The following is a 20,242-nucleotide window of genomic DNA, read 5'->3' as shown; positions in this document are numbered from 1 at the left end:
AGATGCCCAGAGGCCTGGTCTCCCAGCACAGTATATGCCGTCAAGCTGATGATTAACCCTAATAACCATCACAGCCCCACCCCTTGTCAACTCAACACTCAAATATATCACTCCTTCTTAAAGGTTAATAATCTTTATAAATTTTTAATTTATTGTTGAGGTGACATGTGGAGGTCAGAGAACAGCTTTTTGGTTCTCTCCTGCCATCTCTTTATGGAGCCTGAGGACCAAACTCAGGTCCCAGGCTTGTGTCACAGATGCCTTTCCCCTCTGAGCCCTGAGCTGCGTCCACACATCACTTCTGAGCCATGACTTCCCATCCCTTGCTCCCATAGTCTCAAGACCACGCTATGGTATAAAATACATCCATCCTCTCTGTTTCCTGATTGCAGATGTGACATGCTAGCGGGTCTCAGCTCCCTCTGCCTGGATAGCCCTACCATGGGGTAGACTATTTCATAAGATATGTACTTAAGAGAACAAGTGGAAAGAATAGAAAGTAAGTCACTTAATATAAACTGAAGGAAGTATGGGCTCACCAGGTAGTACAGAAAATAACCAGTAGCCAGGCGAAGCTTGCTAACAGTGGCGCATGCCGGTCATCTCAGTCTTCTGAGCCGGGAGCAGAAAGAACGCTACGAGTTCCAGGCCAGTGTGGGCACCTAGCAAGACTTTTCATGAGAGGTTTTGTTTAGCTGGACATAGCACTACAGGCCTGTAATCCCAGCACTTAGGAGGTGACAGCAAGAGGATAAGGGGTTCAAAGCCAGTCTCAGCAATTCAGTAAATTTAAGACCAGCCTGGGCTACACGAAATTTGATCAAACAAAACAAAGAATAAACAAAAGCAAAATTAAAGAAAAAGTTTTATTGACTGACACAAAATTCTCTTTAAAAAAAGATTGTGTGTGTGTTTCAAAACAGGAGTTCTCTGTGTAGCCCTGGCTGTCTTCTGGAACTCACTCTGTAGACTAGGCTGGCCTCGAACCACTGGGATCTGCCTGCCAAGTGCTGGGATTAAAGGAGTGTACCACCACTGCCGGGCTTGTCTGTCTCTTTTATATGCATGTGTGTGTGGGTTTGTGCTCATGAGCTCAGTCGGTCAAAAGATCCCTTGGAGCTAGGGTCTCAAGGAGCTGTGACCCACCAGAGTGAGTGCTGGGAACTGAATTTGAGTTCTCTGAAGAGCAGCAGTATCTGCCCTCTCTCTTGATGGAGCCATCTCTCCACCCCCTCAAAATCCTCTTATTAAGCAGTAATAATAGATTGCAAATTAATTGTCTATCTTTGCCTTATTATTTCACTTCTACCCCAAGACTAAAAAGCAACAACTCGGTCTGAAGCTCCCGATGACGCCCTTTGCCTGGATCTGTGTGTATCTGGTGCAAATTCAGAAATGGTGTCTCAGTTGCCCCTTGCATTCTTTGGAGTAATGAATTGCAGACTTAAGGATTAGGCGTTGGATTCTGGTTAGGAACCTGGAGAAGGGGCCTGGAGAACAAAGTAGGGAGAGGGGAGTGGCTTCTAACTAGTTCTAAGAATCTGGCCCAGCAGGAATTCCTCCCAGATAAAGGCCAAAGCCGGCAATTCCTGAGTAAAGGTCATGGGGGAAGTTTATCCTGATGCTGTTGGGATTTAGGGTCCTGAGATGAAATGGATTCGGCACTGAAGTTCAGCGATCTAAAACGTTTCCCATGGTCCCTGAAGAAAGCAATGAGCCCAGCTTGAGAGTTTGAAGAAGAAAGGACACACTGCCTCCAGACAGAAGTGAAGTGGGTGCTGGAGGGAAAGAATGGGGGCTGAGTGGGTGGGCGGAGGTCAGTGGCATGGGAATAGGGAAAACCAGGATTTATGATTCCTCCCGGCGGGGACGAGGCTGAGCGGATTCGGAGACCATCTGCTTCCTCTGGGGGCTGAAGCAGACTCACTACATCTGTAACTGCGTCTACACAGAAGTTAAGGAAGCCACCGTGGTGGCTGCCATGGCTTCCCTGCTGTCTTTCACTCGTTCAAGGTGTCATTTCAGCGGTGTTTTATTGCCTGCTTTGTCATCAATTTGAAGAGATTACTAGGTCAGGAAAGAGACCTCAGGCTGTTAAGGGAAGAGTTCGAGATAGACTTACAAAGTCATTAAAAGATGAATACTCTCGTGGTACAGCCAATACCCTTTTCCTACTTTACTGTATGCGTGTGTGTGTGTGTAAGATATTAATATTACACATACATCAAAAAGTCAGCATTTCTACACCTTCAACGTTTTCCAAATATGTGCATTTAAGGTACCATTTCCTGGGAGCTGGTGGAATGGCTCAGTGGTTAAGAGCACAAACAACTCCAATTTGGTTCCCAGCACCCACACTGTAGTTTTTTGGTTTGTTTGTTTTTTGTGTTTTTGGGTTTTTTTTTTTTTTTTTTTTTTTTGTCTAAAGTAATTTCTTTGGAGACTGGAACTGTATTATCTTTTTAAATTGATTTTTATTGAGCTCTACATTTTTCTCTGCTCCCCTCCCTGCCTTTCTCCTCCCCCCCCCCCTTCAACCCTCTCCAAAGGTCCCCATGCTCCCAATTTACTCAGGAGATCTTGTCTTTTTTTCTACTTTCTACTTCCCATGTAGATTAGATCTTTGTAAGTCTCTCTTAGTGTCCTCCTTGTTGTCTAGGTTCTCTGGGACTGTGGTTTGTAGGCTGATTTTCTTTGCTTTATGTTTAAAAACCACCTATGAGTGAGTACATGTGATAGTTGTCTTTCTGTGTCTGGGTTACTGTAAAACTTTAGGTATACTAGGGGTATTACTGAGTCTTGAGGAAGGTTGTTTTCTAATTTTCTGAGAAATTGCAACACTGACATCCAAAGGGGCTGTACCAACTTGCACTCCCACCAGCAATGCAGAAGTGTTCCCTTTTCCCCACAACCTCTCCAGCATAAGTTGTCATCAGTGTTTTTGATCTTGGCCATTCTTACAGGTGTAAGATGGAATCTGAGTTGTTTTGATTTGCATTTCTATGATGACTAAGGATGTTGAACATTTTAAGTGTCTTTCAGCCATTTTAGATTCCCCTGTTGAGAGTTCTCTGTTTAGGTCTGTACTCCATTTTTTTAATTGGATTATGTGATCTTTTGGTGACCAATTTCTTGAGTTCTTTGTATATTTTGGAGATCAGACCTCTGTCTGATATGGGGTTAGTGAAGATCTTTTCTCATTCTGTAGGCTGTCGTTTTGTCTTGCTGACCATGTCCTTTGCTTTACATAAGCTTTTCAGATTCAGGAAGTCCCATTTATTAATTGTTTTTCTCAATGTCCATGCTGCTGGGGTTATATTTAGGAAGTGGTCTCCAGTGCCAATGCGTTCAAGTGTATTTCCCATTTTCTCTTCTATAAGATTCAGTGTGGCTGGCTTTATATTGAGGTCTTTGATCCATTTGGACTTGAGTTTTGTGCATGGTGATGGTTCTATTTTAGTTCTTCTACATGTTGATATCCAGTTATGCCAGCACCACTTGTTAAATATGCTTTCTTTTTTTTATTTGATAAGTTTTGCTTCTTTTGTCAAAAATCAGGTGTTTGAAGATGTGTGGATTGATATCTGGGTCTTCTCTTTGGTTCCATTGGTCCTCCTGTCTGTTCTTATGCCAATACCAGGCTGTTTTCAGTACTATAGCTCTGTAATAGAGTTTGAAGCCAGGGATTGTGATGCCTCCTGAAGTTCTTTTATTGTACAGGATTGTTTTGGCTATCCTGGCTTTTTTGCTTTTCCATATGAAGTTGAATACCGTTCTTTTGAGGTCTTTGAAGAATTTTGCTGGGATTTTGATGGGCATTGCGTTGAATCTGTAGATTGCTTTTGGTAAGATTGTCATTTTTACTATGTTAATTCTGCCTACCCAAGAGCATGGGAGATCTTTCCACTTTCTGGTGTCTTCTTCAATTTCTTTCTTCAGAGATTTAAAGTTCTTGTCATACAAGTCTTCCACTTGTATGGTTAGAGTTCCTCTGAGGTATTTTATGTTATCTGTGGCTATTGTGAAGGGTGTTGATTCTCTGATTTCTTCCCCAGCCCTTTTATCATCTGTGCACAGGAGGGCTACTGATTTTTTTTTTTTTGAGTTAATCTTGTATCCTGCTACATTACTGAAAGTGTTTATGAGTTGTAGAAGTTTCTGGTTAGAATTTTTGGGATCGCTTATGTAAACTATCATATCTTCAGCAAACAGTGAGAGTTTGACTTCTTCTTTTCCAATTTGTATCCCCTTGATCTTCTTTTTGTGTCTTATTGCTCTAGCTAGGACCTCAAGAACTATATTGAATAGGTATGGAGAGAGTAGACAACCTTGTCTTGTTTCTGGTTTCCACCCTGTGTGGTTTACAGCCATGTGTAACCCCAGTTTTCAAGGTTCTGACACCCTTTTCTGGTCTCTGTATGCTTGCATGCACTTGGTGAACCTGCAGACCAACAGAGACACAGATAAATAAGAATTGATAACAACAACAAAAACAAAAACTTTCCCTTTTAAACAAAACCACAGTTCTTTTATAAACTGTTTGTATATTGATTGTTTTCAGCAACAGCATACATTAATATCATTGCATGTTAGTACATAGGTACCTATACACCTATATTCCCACCCTCTTTTCTTTTGAAATAAAGCCTCATGTATCCCAGGCTAGCTTCAAATTTACTGTGTAGCTGAGGATGACCATGAACTTCTGATTCTCCACCCTCTGCCTACTGAGTGTTGGGATTTACAGCTGTGCACCACCATGTTGTGGGATATTTGATCACACTGTGGGAAGATGTTTCTTTGTTCTTCTGCACCTGTTTAAGGTACCTTCTAATTAGTTTAATAAAGAGCCAGATGGCCAATAGCTAGGCAGAAGAAGACAGGTGGGACTTCTGGACAGATGTAGGAACTCTAGGAGGAGTTGAGGCGAGGGGAATTCAGCAGCCAGACACAGAGGAAGTCGATGTACAGCACTGAGGAGAGACAGCATGTGACAGAATGTAGATTAGTATAACTAGGTTAATTTAAGTTTTAAGAGCTACTTGGGAACAAGCCTAGGCTAAGGAGCTTTTATTTTTTATTTTTTATTTTTTTGGATTTTTCAAGACAGGGTTTCTCTGTGGCTTTGGAGCCTGTCCTGGAACTAGCTCTTGTAGACCAGGCTGGCCTTGAACTCACAGAGATCCACCTGCCTCTGCCTCTGGGATTAAAGGCGTGCGCCACCACCGCCCGGCTAGATTTTATAATTAATAAGAAGTCTCCATGTCATTATTTGGGAGCTGGCAGTCCAAAGAAATGTCGACTGTACCACCATGCCTATTTTTATGAAGTACTGGGGATCAAGCTCAAGGCTTGTGTGTGCTCAGCTAGCATTCTACTGACTTAGCACATCCCTACATAAATATTTTTTAAAATTTTTATTTATATTTTATGTATATGAGTGCTCTACATATATACCTGCCTGCCAGAAGAGGTCATCAGATCCTATTTTAGATGGTTGTGAGCTACCATGTGATTGCTGGGAATTGAACTCAGGACCTCTGGAAGAGCAGTCAGTGCCCATAACCTCTGAGCCATCTCTCCAGCCCCTTACATAAATCTTAATGGCTACAATAGTTACTTTTTTATGGACATGTCATCATTTATTTACACAACCTGATTTGAAGGAACATTTGGTTGTTTCTGTTTAGATGATTTCAAAGTTTATTTTTAAGCTTTATTTTTTAGAAAAAAAAAAAGAATGCCTCTGCATCACATGCATGCAGTGCCCACAGAGCCCAGAAGAGGGCATCAGAGCCCTCTGGAACTAGAGGTACAGAAGGTTGTCAGGCACCCTGTGAGCGCTGGGAAATGAGCCTGGGTCACAGCTGTGCAAGAGCAGCACGTGCTCTACCTGCTTAAGTCTCTGCTCACGCATGTCTTTGCACTTGCCCAATTACTTACACAATAAATTCCTAAAAGTGAGCCTCTGAGTTAAAAGATCTTTTTATTAGGTTGGTTAGTTCAGAGGTAGAGTTTGACGTCCTGGACTCAATTCCTCATATTTCTATAAATACACAAAAGCCTTTTAAAAGTAAGAGCTGTAGAAAATTCAGAAGTTTTACCTACTGCCCATGTCTTTGTTGGTCCTTCAGCCCTGCCCTCTGGAATGCCATTGAGCATCCACCGTGTGTGGTCAGAGCCAGGTTTTATCTGATGCCTTTTTAATTGGCTTTCTACGCAGTAGGTTTAATAGTTGTTTGAGTACAGCCCTTGTACCAGCTGCATCACTGTGCAGATGGCTGGCCTGCGGCTGCAAAGACGTGTAGGACTGTCCTTTCAAACTGTCCTCCTTCATCTTTAGCCACCAGATGGCTACCAAAATCCAAAAGTGGCATCTAGGTCCCAATTGGCAGGAAGAGCACCAGGAGTAGAACCAAGACAGCCAGCTCACTGCGAGACCACCCACGTCTCTGGTAAGCTGTTTCCCTACCGCTGGCATTAGTGAACTGGGGTGGGGGTGGGGGTTAGGAAGAGGCAGGTGCCTGAAGCAATGTTTGCCACATAGCCTAAGTGCCATATAAATATTTGTTTAAATAAATTAAAAAAAACTCAAAGTTGTGCCCGCCTTCTGATGGTGCAGGGAAGCAACAGAAGCTCACTCTAAAGCCTCAGGAGGTGGGGTGTTTTCAGCTGTGGGAAGGACCACACCAAAGCTAGGGTCTCTCAGACAGCTTACAGTTTTACCTGTACAGAGTATCTTGAGATGTCATGTTTTTTCTTAAAAATTCATTATGCCCTTTTGTGACACTAAAAAAAACCCCAACTGGGAGCTGGCAGTGTAACTCTGTGGTGAGTGCTTAGCCAGTGTGCAAGGCCCTGGGTCCATCCCAACACTCAGCAGAATTTCAAAGTACTGATTGGATTCAAATCTCTCTTAATCTTAGCTTCCCTGAGGCTGACTCAATGGTGAAATTAGTGTGTTTCCCTTCCAGAATGTTCTCTGCATGCCTACGTTTTATACGTGTGTATTTAGAAATGGATGTTTCCAAGTTTTCCTTTCGTTTATCCTATTTCTTTCTCTTCATTTGTTACAGAATGACACATTGAAGTTTCCTTCTCCTTAGATTCCTTGGAAGTATAAATGCTTGCAATATGTGTAGGGACTCCAGATGCCAATCATTCCTGATTCTGGATTCTGACTACCCCGAACTTGCGCACCTGAGAGAGATCTCTCTGTCTTCTGAGGGTAGAACCTACAGTAGGGCTTGGTCGCCTTGAGAAATCCAGAGCAAAGTGAGGGCATTGCGCTGGCAGACAATGTTGCCCACTTCACAGCCTCCCCAGACAAAGTTTAGCATGTGGCTAAAAAAAAACAAGAGCTAATAGTGTCCAAAGGTGGGATTTCGAGGGGTTTAGGACTAAGAGTAAAAGCAAACGGCAAGGAAAGGGTTTTACGCAGGCGCTGGTGCTTGGTCCAGCGGGGATGGAGTCCGGCTCCATCCTTTACCACCAGCCCCGGCGGTGCCTGCGTGCTTCGGGTGATTCAGAGGGAAATTCGTGAAGCCGGGGGATGGGCCGACCCTACTTGGCGGGCTGCAGGGGGCCAAGGCGCTTTCTGGACGCTTGGAAGGGTCGGTTCCTGGGCTGATTCTCGCGCACACCCGCACACTGGCGCACGGGTCCTCAGGGCTGCAGGTATGGTGGGAATCGCCAGCTCAGAGAGCACAGGGTGAGCACAGGGTGGGACGGAGCGGGGGCGCTGGGCTTCCCTCCTGCACACAGCCGACCTCTCCCTAGGGAACCGGGCCTGGCTTTGTATCTAACGAAGCTCTGGGTCCACCCACTGGTGGAAATGAATCTGGGGTAACTCGCTGACCTGCCGAGAACTGGCCTTGGTTTGGTGGTGGGGGCCGGAGGGCGACAGAAAGCGAAGCGACAACGGTTCCGAACCCTCAAATACTTTGTTTTGTTTTGCTTTAAATCACTAAATTCGTGCAGTCAGTCCCAGCTCCTTCACACCTGTAAGAAGAAAGGGCCCGCTGGTCCGCACTGGTTATTGTTGGTAGGCTGATGCCTCTGTTTCCTCGGTGTGACTGCTCATCCCCAGATTTGTTCTTGTAGGAAAGTAGGGGTTTTGAACCAATGCTCAGCGCGTTTTTTCTAACTTATGGACCCCACTCTTGTCTGCTGCTGAGGGCAGTATCTCACCCACCGTGGGAAAAGGACTACCTTTTGTTCAGTTATCCTGTTTAATTCCCCCAAGGACTCAGCAAAACAGGTGTTCTCGGTTTACAGATGAGGAATTTGCCCAGAGGTGAACTTTTGTAGGGCTGGCTCCCGGGGTAAGCTCCAAAGCTTGTCACCGCTGCAACTCACTGCAGTTTTCCAAGTACTACATTTGTTCATTTTGTGGTGAGCTCTACCCCCAGGTGACACTTCCAACTCTACAAAATGATATATCAAACTTTTTTTTATTATTTTAGCAGATATGTGGGTTAAAGGAATCAGTACATTTGGACTGATTTCAGACCAGACATTCTTGTCTGGAGTGCGGTCAATGGAACGTTCAGAAACACCCGAGGAGTTGTTAAAATGCAGATTCCTGGGTCCTCCTTAGATTTGCTGAGTGAGATTCTCAGGAGTGGCACCCAGGAAACTGCAGTCCTGAAAACAGTACCCCACAGAGGGCCTTTCTTTTATCTTATTAAATAACAGGTCTGGGTTGGTTTTTTTTTTTTCTTGTTGTTTTGTTTTGATTAGCTAAGAGTCTGTCTACAAAACAAAACAAAATGCATTCTGGAAATTTTGAAGAAAAATGTGTCATAACCATTATTGAAGCTTGAAAAAAATAGGATACATTTTTCTCACTTTTAATATAAGTAAAATCCTAATCTCTTGGCACAGGCTGCTGGCTTCTGGTTGAGTAAGAGTTTGCTTGGGGCTTTGTCCGTCCAGGCACTGCTACTAATAGATCTTTGATTCCTAGAAGACCATCTCCCGGAAACGTTTTAAAGACATGAAGCAGCCTGGCCTTCTCCACTCGAGAGTCCAGCAGCACCAGACTCAATGCTCAGGATTTGAACCTAATCTTTTGAGGCTGTTCCTCCAGAGATGCTGTTTGCCATAGCTGGACAGCCTCCTAAATCTTCGGGTTTTAATCTGTTAAGTAGGAATAATAGCTGTGGCATACTTTAAAGCTTTGGCAGAGTAAGTGAGTTCGGGTACAGTCTGTAAATTAGCTTGCATGCGGTTGGAATTAGTAAATGTTCCCCCTTTTTTGGAGCTTTATAGTCCTGTATTAATGAGTTTCTCTTGTTAGTTTGCCACTAGCAAGAGCTAAGATATTTAAGACCAATCACTTTGAAGTCAGGCGGTGGTGGTGCATGCCCCTAATCCCAGCACTGGGAGGCAGAGGCAGGCTGATCTCTGGTCTATAGAGCTAGCTCCAGGACAGCCAGGGCTACACAAAAAAACCGTGTCTCAAAAAGCAAAACAAAACAAAAACAATCAAGTTGAAATCACTGGCTTGTGTTGTTGCTTTTTTTTAAGATTGGGTCTCATATGACTTAGTCTAATGTAGAACTCTCTATGTAGCTGTGGATGGCCGTAAACTCAGGATCCTTCTGTCTCCGAAATGGCATTCTAGACAAGTACCACCAAGTGTGGCCATAGGAGGAACTTAAAACAAACAATTCCATTAAAAAGGTTTCTATAGATATAACTGATCTCCGTATGATAGCGTTAGTGCTTTGGTGCCACTGAGAAGGATGCTTAACGTCGTCACTCACTGTGCCTAAAGGAAAGGTCAAGAACGATACTAACTGTTGTTTTAAACTGTATTTTGGATAACGTTCAATTTATAGAAAATTGCCGTAGTACCATGTCTTGTCTGTCTGTCTGTCTTTTCTTCCTTCCTTCTTTCCTTCCTCCCTTCCTCCTGCTTTTCTCTCTCCTCTCAGTTGTCTGAGAGTTTATTGCATGTGTATTCCCCCTAGTTGGCTTCCATGTGTTTTGTTGTGTATGGCACGGGTGAACTACCAGCCTAGTGAATATGGGTGTTTCTTATGTGACTTTAAACTGCAGGGAATTTTTCATTGGCGTGGTCATGTCTATAATCTGAAGCTGTTCTCCAGCCCCGGGCAGGTGCCCTGACAGTGTGCTTGGAGCCAGCACAGAATGGCCAGTCAGTTATGTTTGAGAACTGTTCTCCAATTTTTTTCCATGACAATGACATTTTGAAGACTATAAAGCTTCAATTTTGTTTGCTGTTTCCCCAAGACTCGTTTCAAAACCAACATTTGTGACTAGGATACTACAAAAAAAGAGTGTATGGCCGGGCGATGGTGGCGCACGCCTTTAATCCCAGCACTCGGGAGGCAGAGGCAGGCAGATCTCTGTGAGTTCGAGACCAGCCTGGTCTACAAGAGCTAGCTCCAGGACAGGCTCCAAAGCCACAGAGAAACCCTGTCTCGAAAAACCAAAAAAAAAAAAAAAAAAAGGGTGTATGATATTTCCAGGCAACTTAGAAGAACGTGGCATTTGTGGCATTTGTTTGCCCCTTCCTGGTGACCTTGACTTTGAAGGCCAGGTTGTCCTTTCTCCAATGTGTAGTCATTTCTTTTCTTTTCATTTTTGTAATTAACATGTAATATTTAATAGTTAGTTTAAATGCCCTGACCATCTCAACCTCACTGTCATGGCCAGCACTGTCGGAAACAGGGCCCACCCTGTGGCCCTGCTGACTTGGAGTTCTCCATGTAGAGCATACTGGGGAAAGGCCTGCACTACCCACATCTGAAAATGATTCTCTCATGATATTCTCTCTCTCTCTCTCTCTCTCTCTCTCTCTCATTTTTCTGGTTCTTAAAATTTGACATCTGCTGAGGAAGAGCTTTCTCCTCTTCCCCCTCATATGCGTCAGGGCTGTGGGCGTCCAGCTCTTGCTTGAGTCAATGGATTATACTGTGTTGGTGTGCTGACTAATTTTGATACTGAAGTGCCTGGTTGGGCAGGCTGCCCTTCCCTGGCTCCCTGGCTTTGTTAGCATCGCCCCCTCCCCCCCTCCTTCAGGACCTCCTTGCTTTGGGACGCAAGCCCAAGCCGCCTCCCGCCCCGTCTGTAAACACTGACATTCCTAAGGTTTAGGATTAGGGGCAGCAGAAGAGAGTTTTGAAGAACCTAGTCTGCTGAAAAAGCTGAAGTGTGAATACTAATTTTGTTGCTTTGAATTCTGCTCCGACTTTATACTGTATTTACTTAGCGAATTTGTAGGTTTTGAGTAAGTCCTGGACTTTAGAGGAGATCGCCTCACTGTTACATTTCTCCAGTTGTTAATTTTATTTCAGTTTGTTTAAATGAGCAAATGCTTCCTCATTTTTTCACGAGCCTCATCCTGTGCATCCAAGTAACAGGGACTGTAAGGGGTAACTGTGATTCTCATGGGATGAGGACCACACCTCCCAGAAGGATCAGTTTCACCCCGCCGGACTGGAAGACTACATTTCCCAGAAACACCACAATGGACAACCACGCCTACGCAGATTCTTATATATACCAGTGTTAAATCCATCCCCCTTCTCTTTTTCCTCCCTCCCTTGACCCGCACTGTGGAGCACCCCCCTTCCCTTAATAAACATCCCTCCCACGCACGTGGTCGTGTCCTGGGTCTCCCTTCCTCCGGCTCCGCGATACACCCCACGCCGCAAAAGAAGAACATCAGTAACGATGAGGATTAGTTCTCTACATCAGAAAAGGTCTCCCTGTGGATAGCCCTGGGTGGACTGGAACTTGCAGACTGGACAGGCAGGCTTTAAACTCCTAGAGATCCGCTGCCTTTGTCTCTGCAGTGTTGGGTTTAATGACATGTGTCAACACACCTGGCATGATTTTTAAAAATGAAATTTGATTAAGGAACTTAATGCCTATAGTATTTTATACCTGTCTTTAGGACCATTCTGAAGTAACCACCACCGTGAGTCTTGATGACAGTTTGGATAGGGATCGTTCCACACCTAACAATATGCTGATGGAAATCCCCAATAGTTCCTCACTTCTCAGGCAGGGGATTCCAGTCTCTGCCCAGTTGGCATTGCTATGTGTTCCTCATGATATTCTTTTTTATTAGCTTTTTGCCTCTAACTTTTTCATAATGTTTAAAACATTTTATCACATCTATTAATCTGCTTTGTGTGTGCATGCATGTACCATAGCAGCAGCATGTAGAGGTCTGAGGACAACCTGAGGGAGTCAGGGCTCTCCCTTGTACCTTGCGGGTCCCAGGTCCTCCGGGGCAGCGAGTGAGCTTACCGGCTGAGCCATCTCTCCGCCCACCCCCAAATTAATATTCTTAGTGGGCTGTATTTGATGTCCTCATTTCCCAGCTTAGTATTTTTGCTGCAGGCGTTATAAACGGGTTTTATATCTGATTAAATAAAATTAGTTCTTGATAAGGCTGGCAGTCCTTTCAACGTCACTAAGAGGCAGGCGATAGTGAATGGTCCTCTGAGAGTGACTGAGCTTCAAAGCGAAAGGATCCTGCAGTTGGGAGGAGTCCCTGCAGAGGTGGCTTGCTGAGCGCCCCATCCCTGTTTACACTGGATGTTTGCTACCATCTCCTGGTGGTCCCCAGTCCTGAGAGCGCTGGGCTGGCCCTCCGGGAATGCTGCTTCCTGGTTCCCAGTGCTGGAGCATCCTCTTCACGAAGTTGCTAACGGGTCCTCCTTTCCCTTCCAGACATGACGCTCCTCTCTTCTCAGTCTTCATCCCTGGTGGCCCCCTCCGGGTCTGTGTCCCCTGAAAAGCCGGAGCAGCGGATGCTGGAGAAGAGAGCCAAGGTGGTGGCTGAACTCGTGCAGACGGAAAAAGACTACATCCGGGATCTGGAGATGTGCATTGAGCGGGTCATGGTGCCCCTGCAGCAGGCACAGGTGGGAGATGGGAGGCCTCGTGACAGCGGGACCCTTTAGGCCTGAAATGCTGGGATTGGAGCAAGGCTGTGTCATCTACTGCAGTACTACGGTTGCAGACTGAGTGGCCCAGTGGCGAAGGAATAAAGAATCAGCATTAAGGACAGACTTACCGGGGCACAGTTTCAGGTTTTAGTTTGTGGTTGGTTGGCACCATCGTTTCTGAGCCTGTGGCAAAGCAGCGAATTATTTTGCAGGGATTATGCAGTAGAACCAAGCTGCTCCCTCCTGGCACCCAGGAAGCAGTGTGTGGGGGGGGGGGCGGGGGTGCTCGGCTCTCTCCTCAGTGTCCTGACTTCCTCCAGGTAGTCTCTACCTGCTGAGAGACTGACCTCCTAGTAACTCCACAGGCCTTTAACACATGACCCCCGGGGAGGGGGGGATACTCTGGAGCCAGACTACACCCTAGGGACAAAAGATGACAGCAGAGACAACTGAGGTGGAAATGGGTGAAGAGGATGACCTCTGACCTCAGAGTAACATTCCTGATGTGAGTGAGGTTTCATTCCTTTTCATCTCCATGCATCTTGATGCTTTCTTTCTCTTGCTTAGGTACCCAACGTTGATTTCGAGGGACTTTTTGGAAATATGCAGATAGTGATTAAAGTCTCAAAGCAATTGTTGGCAGCCTTGGAAATCAGCGATGCTGTAGGTATGAGCTTGTGCAGCTGTTTCTGTCATGGGTGGTGGGAGAGGGGTCCTTTGGTGGCCGCGTGATACACTAGGGAATGACATTTTACATGGTGCAGGGTTTGTGGAGGCCCTGCTTTCTTTCTTACCTCAGTCTGCTTTGATGTGGTTATTGTATTAGCAGTAGACGTTTTGGGTGTCATAGACAGGATGATTTTCAGGCTGGAGGGTCATGAGGTCAACTTAGTGGAGCACATTCAGTGTTTATTATTCAATAAAACAAATGGAAAGTATCAGAATATGCTATGGTAACATCTACTTTATATATATTTATTTTTAGAAGCTTTTATTTCAGTTCTGAGTTATGTGTCCCAGTGGTGGCTATAGTGTATTTCCTGCTAGGTTGTCATACACACCTGTAAGCACAGGTGGAAGTCACAAGAAGATCAGAAGTTCAAGGTCATCCTCAGCTACGTAGCAAGTGGGAGGCAAGCCTGGGCTACAGGAAACCCTGTCTCAAATTTTTAAATCTTTTTGTGGATAATTGTGAAAAATATTCAAGCCAGGCGGTGGTGGCACACACCTTTAGTCCCAGCACTTGGGAGGCAGAGACAGGCAACAGGCAGATCTCTGAGTTCAAGGCCAGCCTGGTCTACAAAGTGAGTGCCAGGACAGGCTACAAAGGTACAGAGAAACCCTGTCTTGGAAAAAGAAAAAAGAAAAAGGAAAAAAAAATGAGAGAAAAAATTCAGAAAACATTCATCTGATTCTTTTAACCAAGCGGACTTACCCATTACCTCTTGCCCCATGTAAGTGGACACTTGGCAATCAGTAAGCATACTTTAGTCAGTAAACATAAGTCTCTAGGTTCTGCGAGTAGGAACTGTAAGGGGCTAGGGCGGGTGGCTGTAGCTTAGGGGTTGGAGCTGGACTGTTGGCCTGGCCGGTGTCTTCTGGGTCTCAGGCTCCATGCCTTGTCACGGAAGCCTCTCTGGACTCTCCTTATAGTGCATGAGTCCAGAGTCGCCAGAGGGAACTAAGGCTGGGAGAAAACCTGGGACAGGAGGACCTCAGAAGGGTCCCTCCATCCCTTATGCCATATTCTATTGGGATGTCATGAGAGGGGCTATACTATAATATCTGTTTTAGTAGAATCCTAAAGAAGCCCTTCACAGTTGCAGCTGTCCAGATAAACTCAGCACCATCTAGCAACGTGCCCCTGTGTCATCTTAAGAGTGTCATTTTAGCTGGGCAGAGGGGCATCCCTGCAGTCCTAGCACTTGGAAGCAGAGGCAGGAGGATTGAAGCAGGTTTCGGGCCAGCCTGGTCTACATAGTGAGTTCCAGGCCAGCCAGAGCTACATAGCGAGACCCTGTTTCAAACAAGTAAGAGTGCCATTTAAGTTTGCAGACCATTTCCAGAAACCATCTGGTTTGGTTTCTCTCTGTTGTCGTCTGGTGGTGGTTGTCATGCCTGTGCCTAGACTGACTACTAGAGAGAGTGGGAGCATACTTCTGCACTTCCTGCCTTCCCCAGGTGAAACCAGTGCACATGCAGCCGGGCTGGATCTCAGAGGTTTCCCCTGTGAGCTTAGATGGTCTAACCTTGTTTTACACATGAGAAACAGACAGCGGGAAGGAAGTTTGCCCATAGTCATGTGGCTCATAGTCCAAACTCGGGTCTTTGCCATTCAGGCTCACGTGGCTAAGCTCTGTCGTGCAGTACGCTTGCTTAGCACTGCAGTTAGCAAGCCAGGACCTTGCTGTTAGGGGGATGAGAAGGCACACATTTGAGTACGGTGCCCAGCCTGGATTCAGTAATCAGGCGTGAAGGCTGGTGTCCATAAGATCTTGCCATGAATTTGAAGTACCTGCAGGTGATTTATTTGAATTAGGAAAAAGATGAGACGTTTAGCTCATCTAAGGAGGATTAATACTTATTTTTTTCCACTTTGTTTCATTATGTGTTACGTTTGGGCCCTCAGGTGGTCCTCACTTCACCAGAGTGACTTCCCCTCTGCTCCCATTTATGCCAAAGATTGTAAAGAGTCTTTCTGTGCCTGCCAGCCAGCTCTCAAATAACAACACAGAGACTTCTTATTAATTATGAAAGCTTGGCCTTACCTTAGGCTTGTTTCTAACTAGCTCTTATAACTTAAATTAATCCATTCTTATTAATCTATAGATTAATAGATATAGTGGCTTGTAGCTTTTACCTCTCCTCCTGCGTGTCTTGCTTCCTCTGTGTCACACTGGTGATCCTGCTCTCTTTCCTCCCGGAGTTCTCTCTGTTCCCAAAAGTCCCGACTAACCTCTTCCTGCACAGCTATTGGCCATCAGCACTTTAGTAAACCAATCAGTGATGTGTCTTTGCCAGGTGTAAAGGAATATTCTGTAACAAAAGGTGTTTTAGTCCCAGGTGGTGTTTGGGGCTTAATGGACAGCACTCTTAGGAGATGGATAGGGGGAGTATGGGGTGACATGGGCAGACACAGTCAGGGCTCAGATGGCCACCTGATCATGAGGGTCCCCATACAAGTAGCTTCTCAGAGTGTGGAGTCTCCCCCCCCAGCTGCATCAGGTGGGGACAGTGAGGTGTCCCTTTGTGAACTGGGGCATTTAAGGAGTTCTTGCAAGGGGGATCTTTGTTCTAAGGTTTGTGAGAATTGCTTTAGGGCTGAGGTCGTTTTGTCTCCTAGAACTTTTCCAGGTCAGGATGTCACACTCTGAAGTGACAGGTGTTGGCCCCACACGGTGTTTGAGTGGACCTCTGAGCTATAATTAGTCTAACACTGTCTCTTAGAGTATGTGAGGAATTACTATAGCCGCAGCCCCACCTTCACACGGTATTGTCTGTGTTTATAGTTCAGACAAGAAGTTAGGTGATGGACATTGATATGCTGAAGGCATTTATGGGAAAGCAGAATGGCCTTGGAGATGGAAAGGCTCAGATCCAGGCAGGAGGCTCAGCCTTAAGGGAGAGGGTTAGTGGAAGGTGGCAGTGATGTGGGAGGGAGTAGGAGCATGAAAGCAAGACTGGACAGTAACCCCAGTGACAGGCAACCTCAAGGCCAGTATTCAGGTCAACCTGAAGCCAGTGACGTTGATAGGAAGTACATGGAAAGAGATTGAGCATCCCATGAGGGAAGGGTCTTTGAGGCTAAGAGAGGTAAATTAAAGCGTCGTGAAGCCATTAACACAGGGAAGGAATGAAGGAATGAGGAAGAATTTGTTTAATAATTCAGAGAGTTGAGGCAGCTGCTCCAAAAGAAACCGTGGGCAGGAGAGATGGCGTCAGAGTTTGGGTCACTCCTGTTCAGCGCCTAAGGCTCCTGCCAGGTGGTTTACAACTGCGTGTACTCCAGCTCCAGGGGAGCTGATGCCCTCTTCTGTCCTCTGTGAGGACCAGAATATTCCCACACACATAAATAAAATAAAATATCATTGTGTGGAACTCGACTTCAGGGTCAGTGCTGTGCCTCACTGGCTGTAAACCCCTGGTCTGTGGATAGATTGCCTAGAGTCTGTGAATTTGGATAGAAAAGAAACGTTGCATCTTTGTTTACTTTGTCTGACACTGGCTGCACTGTGACATTCACTGGCAGTGTGACTGTAGGGAGACAGCACCCTGTTAATGTGTCACTAACTGGCGTGTGTCTGTTCATTTCTCCTTAGACTGTTTCATTTGCCTTGAGTTTCAGTCCCACTCAGTAGACATAAACGCTGTTTTTAGTTGCTTACCTTTATCATAGAGTGCACGCGTGGAGATGGCCACGCTCATCGCTCATCCTGTTATCTGTAACGAAGCACACATTGAGGGGCTGGAGTGATGGCTGCGGTAGCGAGCACTTGCTTCTGTGCACAGAGGACCTGGGTTTGATTCCCAACATCCACATGATGACTCACAACTGTCTGTAACTCCAGTTTCAGGGAATCTGATTCCCTCTTCTGGCCTCCATGGGCACCAGGCACACACATGGTGCATATACATACATGCAGCCAAACACTTACGAATTAAAAAAAAAAATTAAGCTGGCCAGTGGTGGCACATATCTTTTAATCCCAGTACTTGAGAGGCAGAGGCAGATGAATCTCTGAGTTTGAGGCCAGCCTGGTTTACAGAGGTAGTTCCAGGACAGCCAGGGATACACAGAGAAACCCTGTCCCAAAAAAAAAAAAAAAAAAACAATCAATCAATAAATAAATTTTAAAAACCAAAGGACAAGAAAAACACATATCATATTACAAATTGAGGTTTTATTTAATCACAGATATTTAAAGTAGTATAGTCAATTGCATTTGTACCCTTATGTTTTTATGTTGTGCACAAAGTTAGAAAACACTGCTGTGGAGGGATTTTTTTCATCCTTGTGAAAATGTTCCTGAAGAATATAGAGCAAGAGGGTCATGTGACCATTGGAGAGTGTTTGTCTTCATGAAGAGGCCTGGAAGCTGTATCAAGGCAGAATGTGTAAATACATGTTCTGAAAAATAAATACATGGGTGACATAGTTCTCTCAATTGTGGCTTAAATGATTTCTCATTTAAGCAATTACAGGAGTATTTATCAACTTGATGGATTATCTTGTTTCTTATAGCAGGAGAACTTGATAACCATCATGTTTGTCAATATGCTTTGGACTACTGAGAGCAGTCCTGACATTAGTGTCTGTTTGTGTATGCTCCAAAGGACCCGTGTTTCTTGATCACCGGGATGAACTTGAGGGAACGTACAGGGTCTACTGCCAGAACCACGACGAAGCCATTTCACTGCTTGAAGTCTACGAGAAGGACGAGAAGATCCAGAAGCATCTTCAGGACTCCTTGGCAGATCTTAAGTAGGAGATTCGACAGTCCCACCTTTGCCGCTACTCTCACCTGCCTTTTAGATGCCCATGGTCATGATATCTACCGCCAACCTTACTTGACACATAAGTGACACATTATCACGTGACCTGTGCTGTATCTTGCTCCTTTCTGTTGTATCGTGGGAACCGTAAGTGACTTCCCGATTGTATGGCTTGGTTAGCAAGCCTCTAGTTTCAGCACTAGGAGACTGAGGCACGATTGGAGTGAGGTCAAGTCCAGCTTAGTCTACACAGTGACTTTCAGGCCAGCACAGGCCACACAGTGGAGCCTGTCTGAAGGGAGGGAGGAATTGTATGTGTCGTAAACTGAGTCGGTGTTTGTAGTCTCAAAACAGCCGGGGAGATGGCTTGCTGTCTAAGCTGGGATGCCCACCCTTGGCAGCCATGATTTTCTTCCACCTGTGTGGCTTTTGTCTGCTGAGTAGGCTTGTGGGGATAGTGAGAAGGTCAATGCCATCGTCTCTAATACTCTCTCTTTCTCCCCTCCTGCTTCCGCCCTATAGGAGCCTGTACAATGAATGGTAAGTCCCTCCATTTGGTGCCTGGTGCACACACTATTTATTCAGTGGATTCGTCAGGCCCTCAGAAGGCTGCTTTCATTTCCTTATAGACAGAAATCTAGACATGCTTGCCATTTTCACAGCACTTCCCACCAATACCATTTTATTTATTAATTTGTTAGTGCTTCTTTTCTTCCCCCACAGCAAGGCCTATCTTTGCTGTTCAGGACTGGATTTACTGAATAATAGAGAACAGAGTGCAGAGTCAGAGACCAAACTGCTTTGGGGATAACAGATGAAATCCAGAAACACTTTGGCGTTGACAGTTGACAGGAGTCCTTTTCCACTTGATTTACAGGGGCTGCACCAATTATATCAACCTGGGCTCCTTCCTCATCAAGCCCGTACAGAGAATAATGCGCTACCCACTGCTGCTAATGGAGCTGCTGAATTCCACCCCAGAGTCCCACCCGGATAAGGTCCCTTTAACCAGCGCGGTGCTTGCCGTCAAGGAAATCAATGTTAACATTAATGAGTACAAGCGTCGTAAGGATCTAGGTGAGAAAGGCGCGGTTAGGTAAAGGAGGTTGCCTAGCTGCCAGGCCCTCCCTCCGACAAGGCTTTTCTCTAAAGAATTACTTCCCAAGAGCTTGGCAGGGCAGGGTCCAGGTGTGAGGGGGCCGCAAGGGACAAACAGTGCTGGAATTCGGGGCAGCGGTGGCCTGAAAAGGACAATGGGATGATGACAAGCCACCAGTCTGGTCGGGAACAAGGAAGGATGACTAAGAAATGAGTGCAGGAGGTATTTAGAGGGGCTGGACCAGTGATTCTCAACCTGTGGGTCGTGACAACCCCCCCCTCCCCCGCATATCAGATATTTACATTATGATTCATAGCATTAGCAGTTATGAAGTAGCAGTGCCATAATTTTATGGTTGGGGGTCACCACAACATGAGGAACTGTATTAAAGGGTTGCAGCATTGGAAGGTTGAGAACCACTGGACTAGCCAGTGGTGACGGAGGGTTCTTTGTCACACACTGTCCCATCACATCCTTGAAAGCAGACCTTGTCAATACCTGCTTAGGTTATTTTGTGATTCATCTAATTAGAGTTTTACTGATACCTTCTAAATTCACAGACCCTTTTATTACTGCCTGTGCCCAGTGGCTTGCTTTCTGACATGAGCCCTCATCTTCCCGCCCAGCCCTGTGCAGCTGGCTAGCTGGATGCCCACCCATTCCCCTGTGGAGTGAGCTGAACTCTTTTATTCTGTCATAGCTCACACTGAATACTCCA

At 45.5% G+C, this 20,242-nt stretch overlaps 1 protein-coding gene across 3 annotated transcripts in view; it reads left to right on the top strand.

The window, feature by feature from the left end:
• The window catches only part of LOC119808087 (dynamin binding protein), a 98,337-nt gene that overhangs the window by 60,468 nt on the left and 17,627 nt on the right, over window positions 1-20,242 (top strand). For all 3 annotated transcript variants that reach the window (XM_038320424.2, XM_038320433.2, XM_038320440.2), the window contains 5 exons: window positions 12,715-12,908; window positions 13,500-13,599; window positions 18,267-18,414; window positions 18,948-18,965; window positions 19,303-19,502. In XM_038320424.2, the coding sequence (XP_038176352.1) occupies window positions 12,715-12,908; window positions 13,500-13,599; window positions 18,267-18,414; window positions 18,948-18,965; window positions 19,303-19,502 (660 nt within the window). The remainder of the gene's footprint in view (window positions 1-12,714; window positions 12,909-13,499; window positions 13,600-18,266; window positions 18,415-18,947; window positions 18,966-19,302; window positions 19,503-20,242) is intronic.

The sequence above is a fragment of the Arvicola amphibius genome, chromosome 1 (genome assembly GCF_903992535.2).
Source record: "Arvicola amphibius chromosome 1, mArvAmp1.2, whole genome shotgun sequence".
Taxonomy (NCBI): domain Eukaryota; kingdom Metazoa; phylum Chordata; class Mammalia; order Rodentia; family Cricetidae; genus Arvicola; species Arvicola amphibius.
The sequence above is the reverse complement of the archived record's forward strand: the minus strand, read 5'-3'. Positions and strand labels throughout refer to the sequence as shown.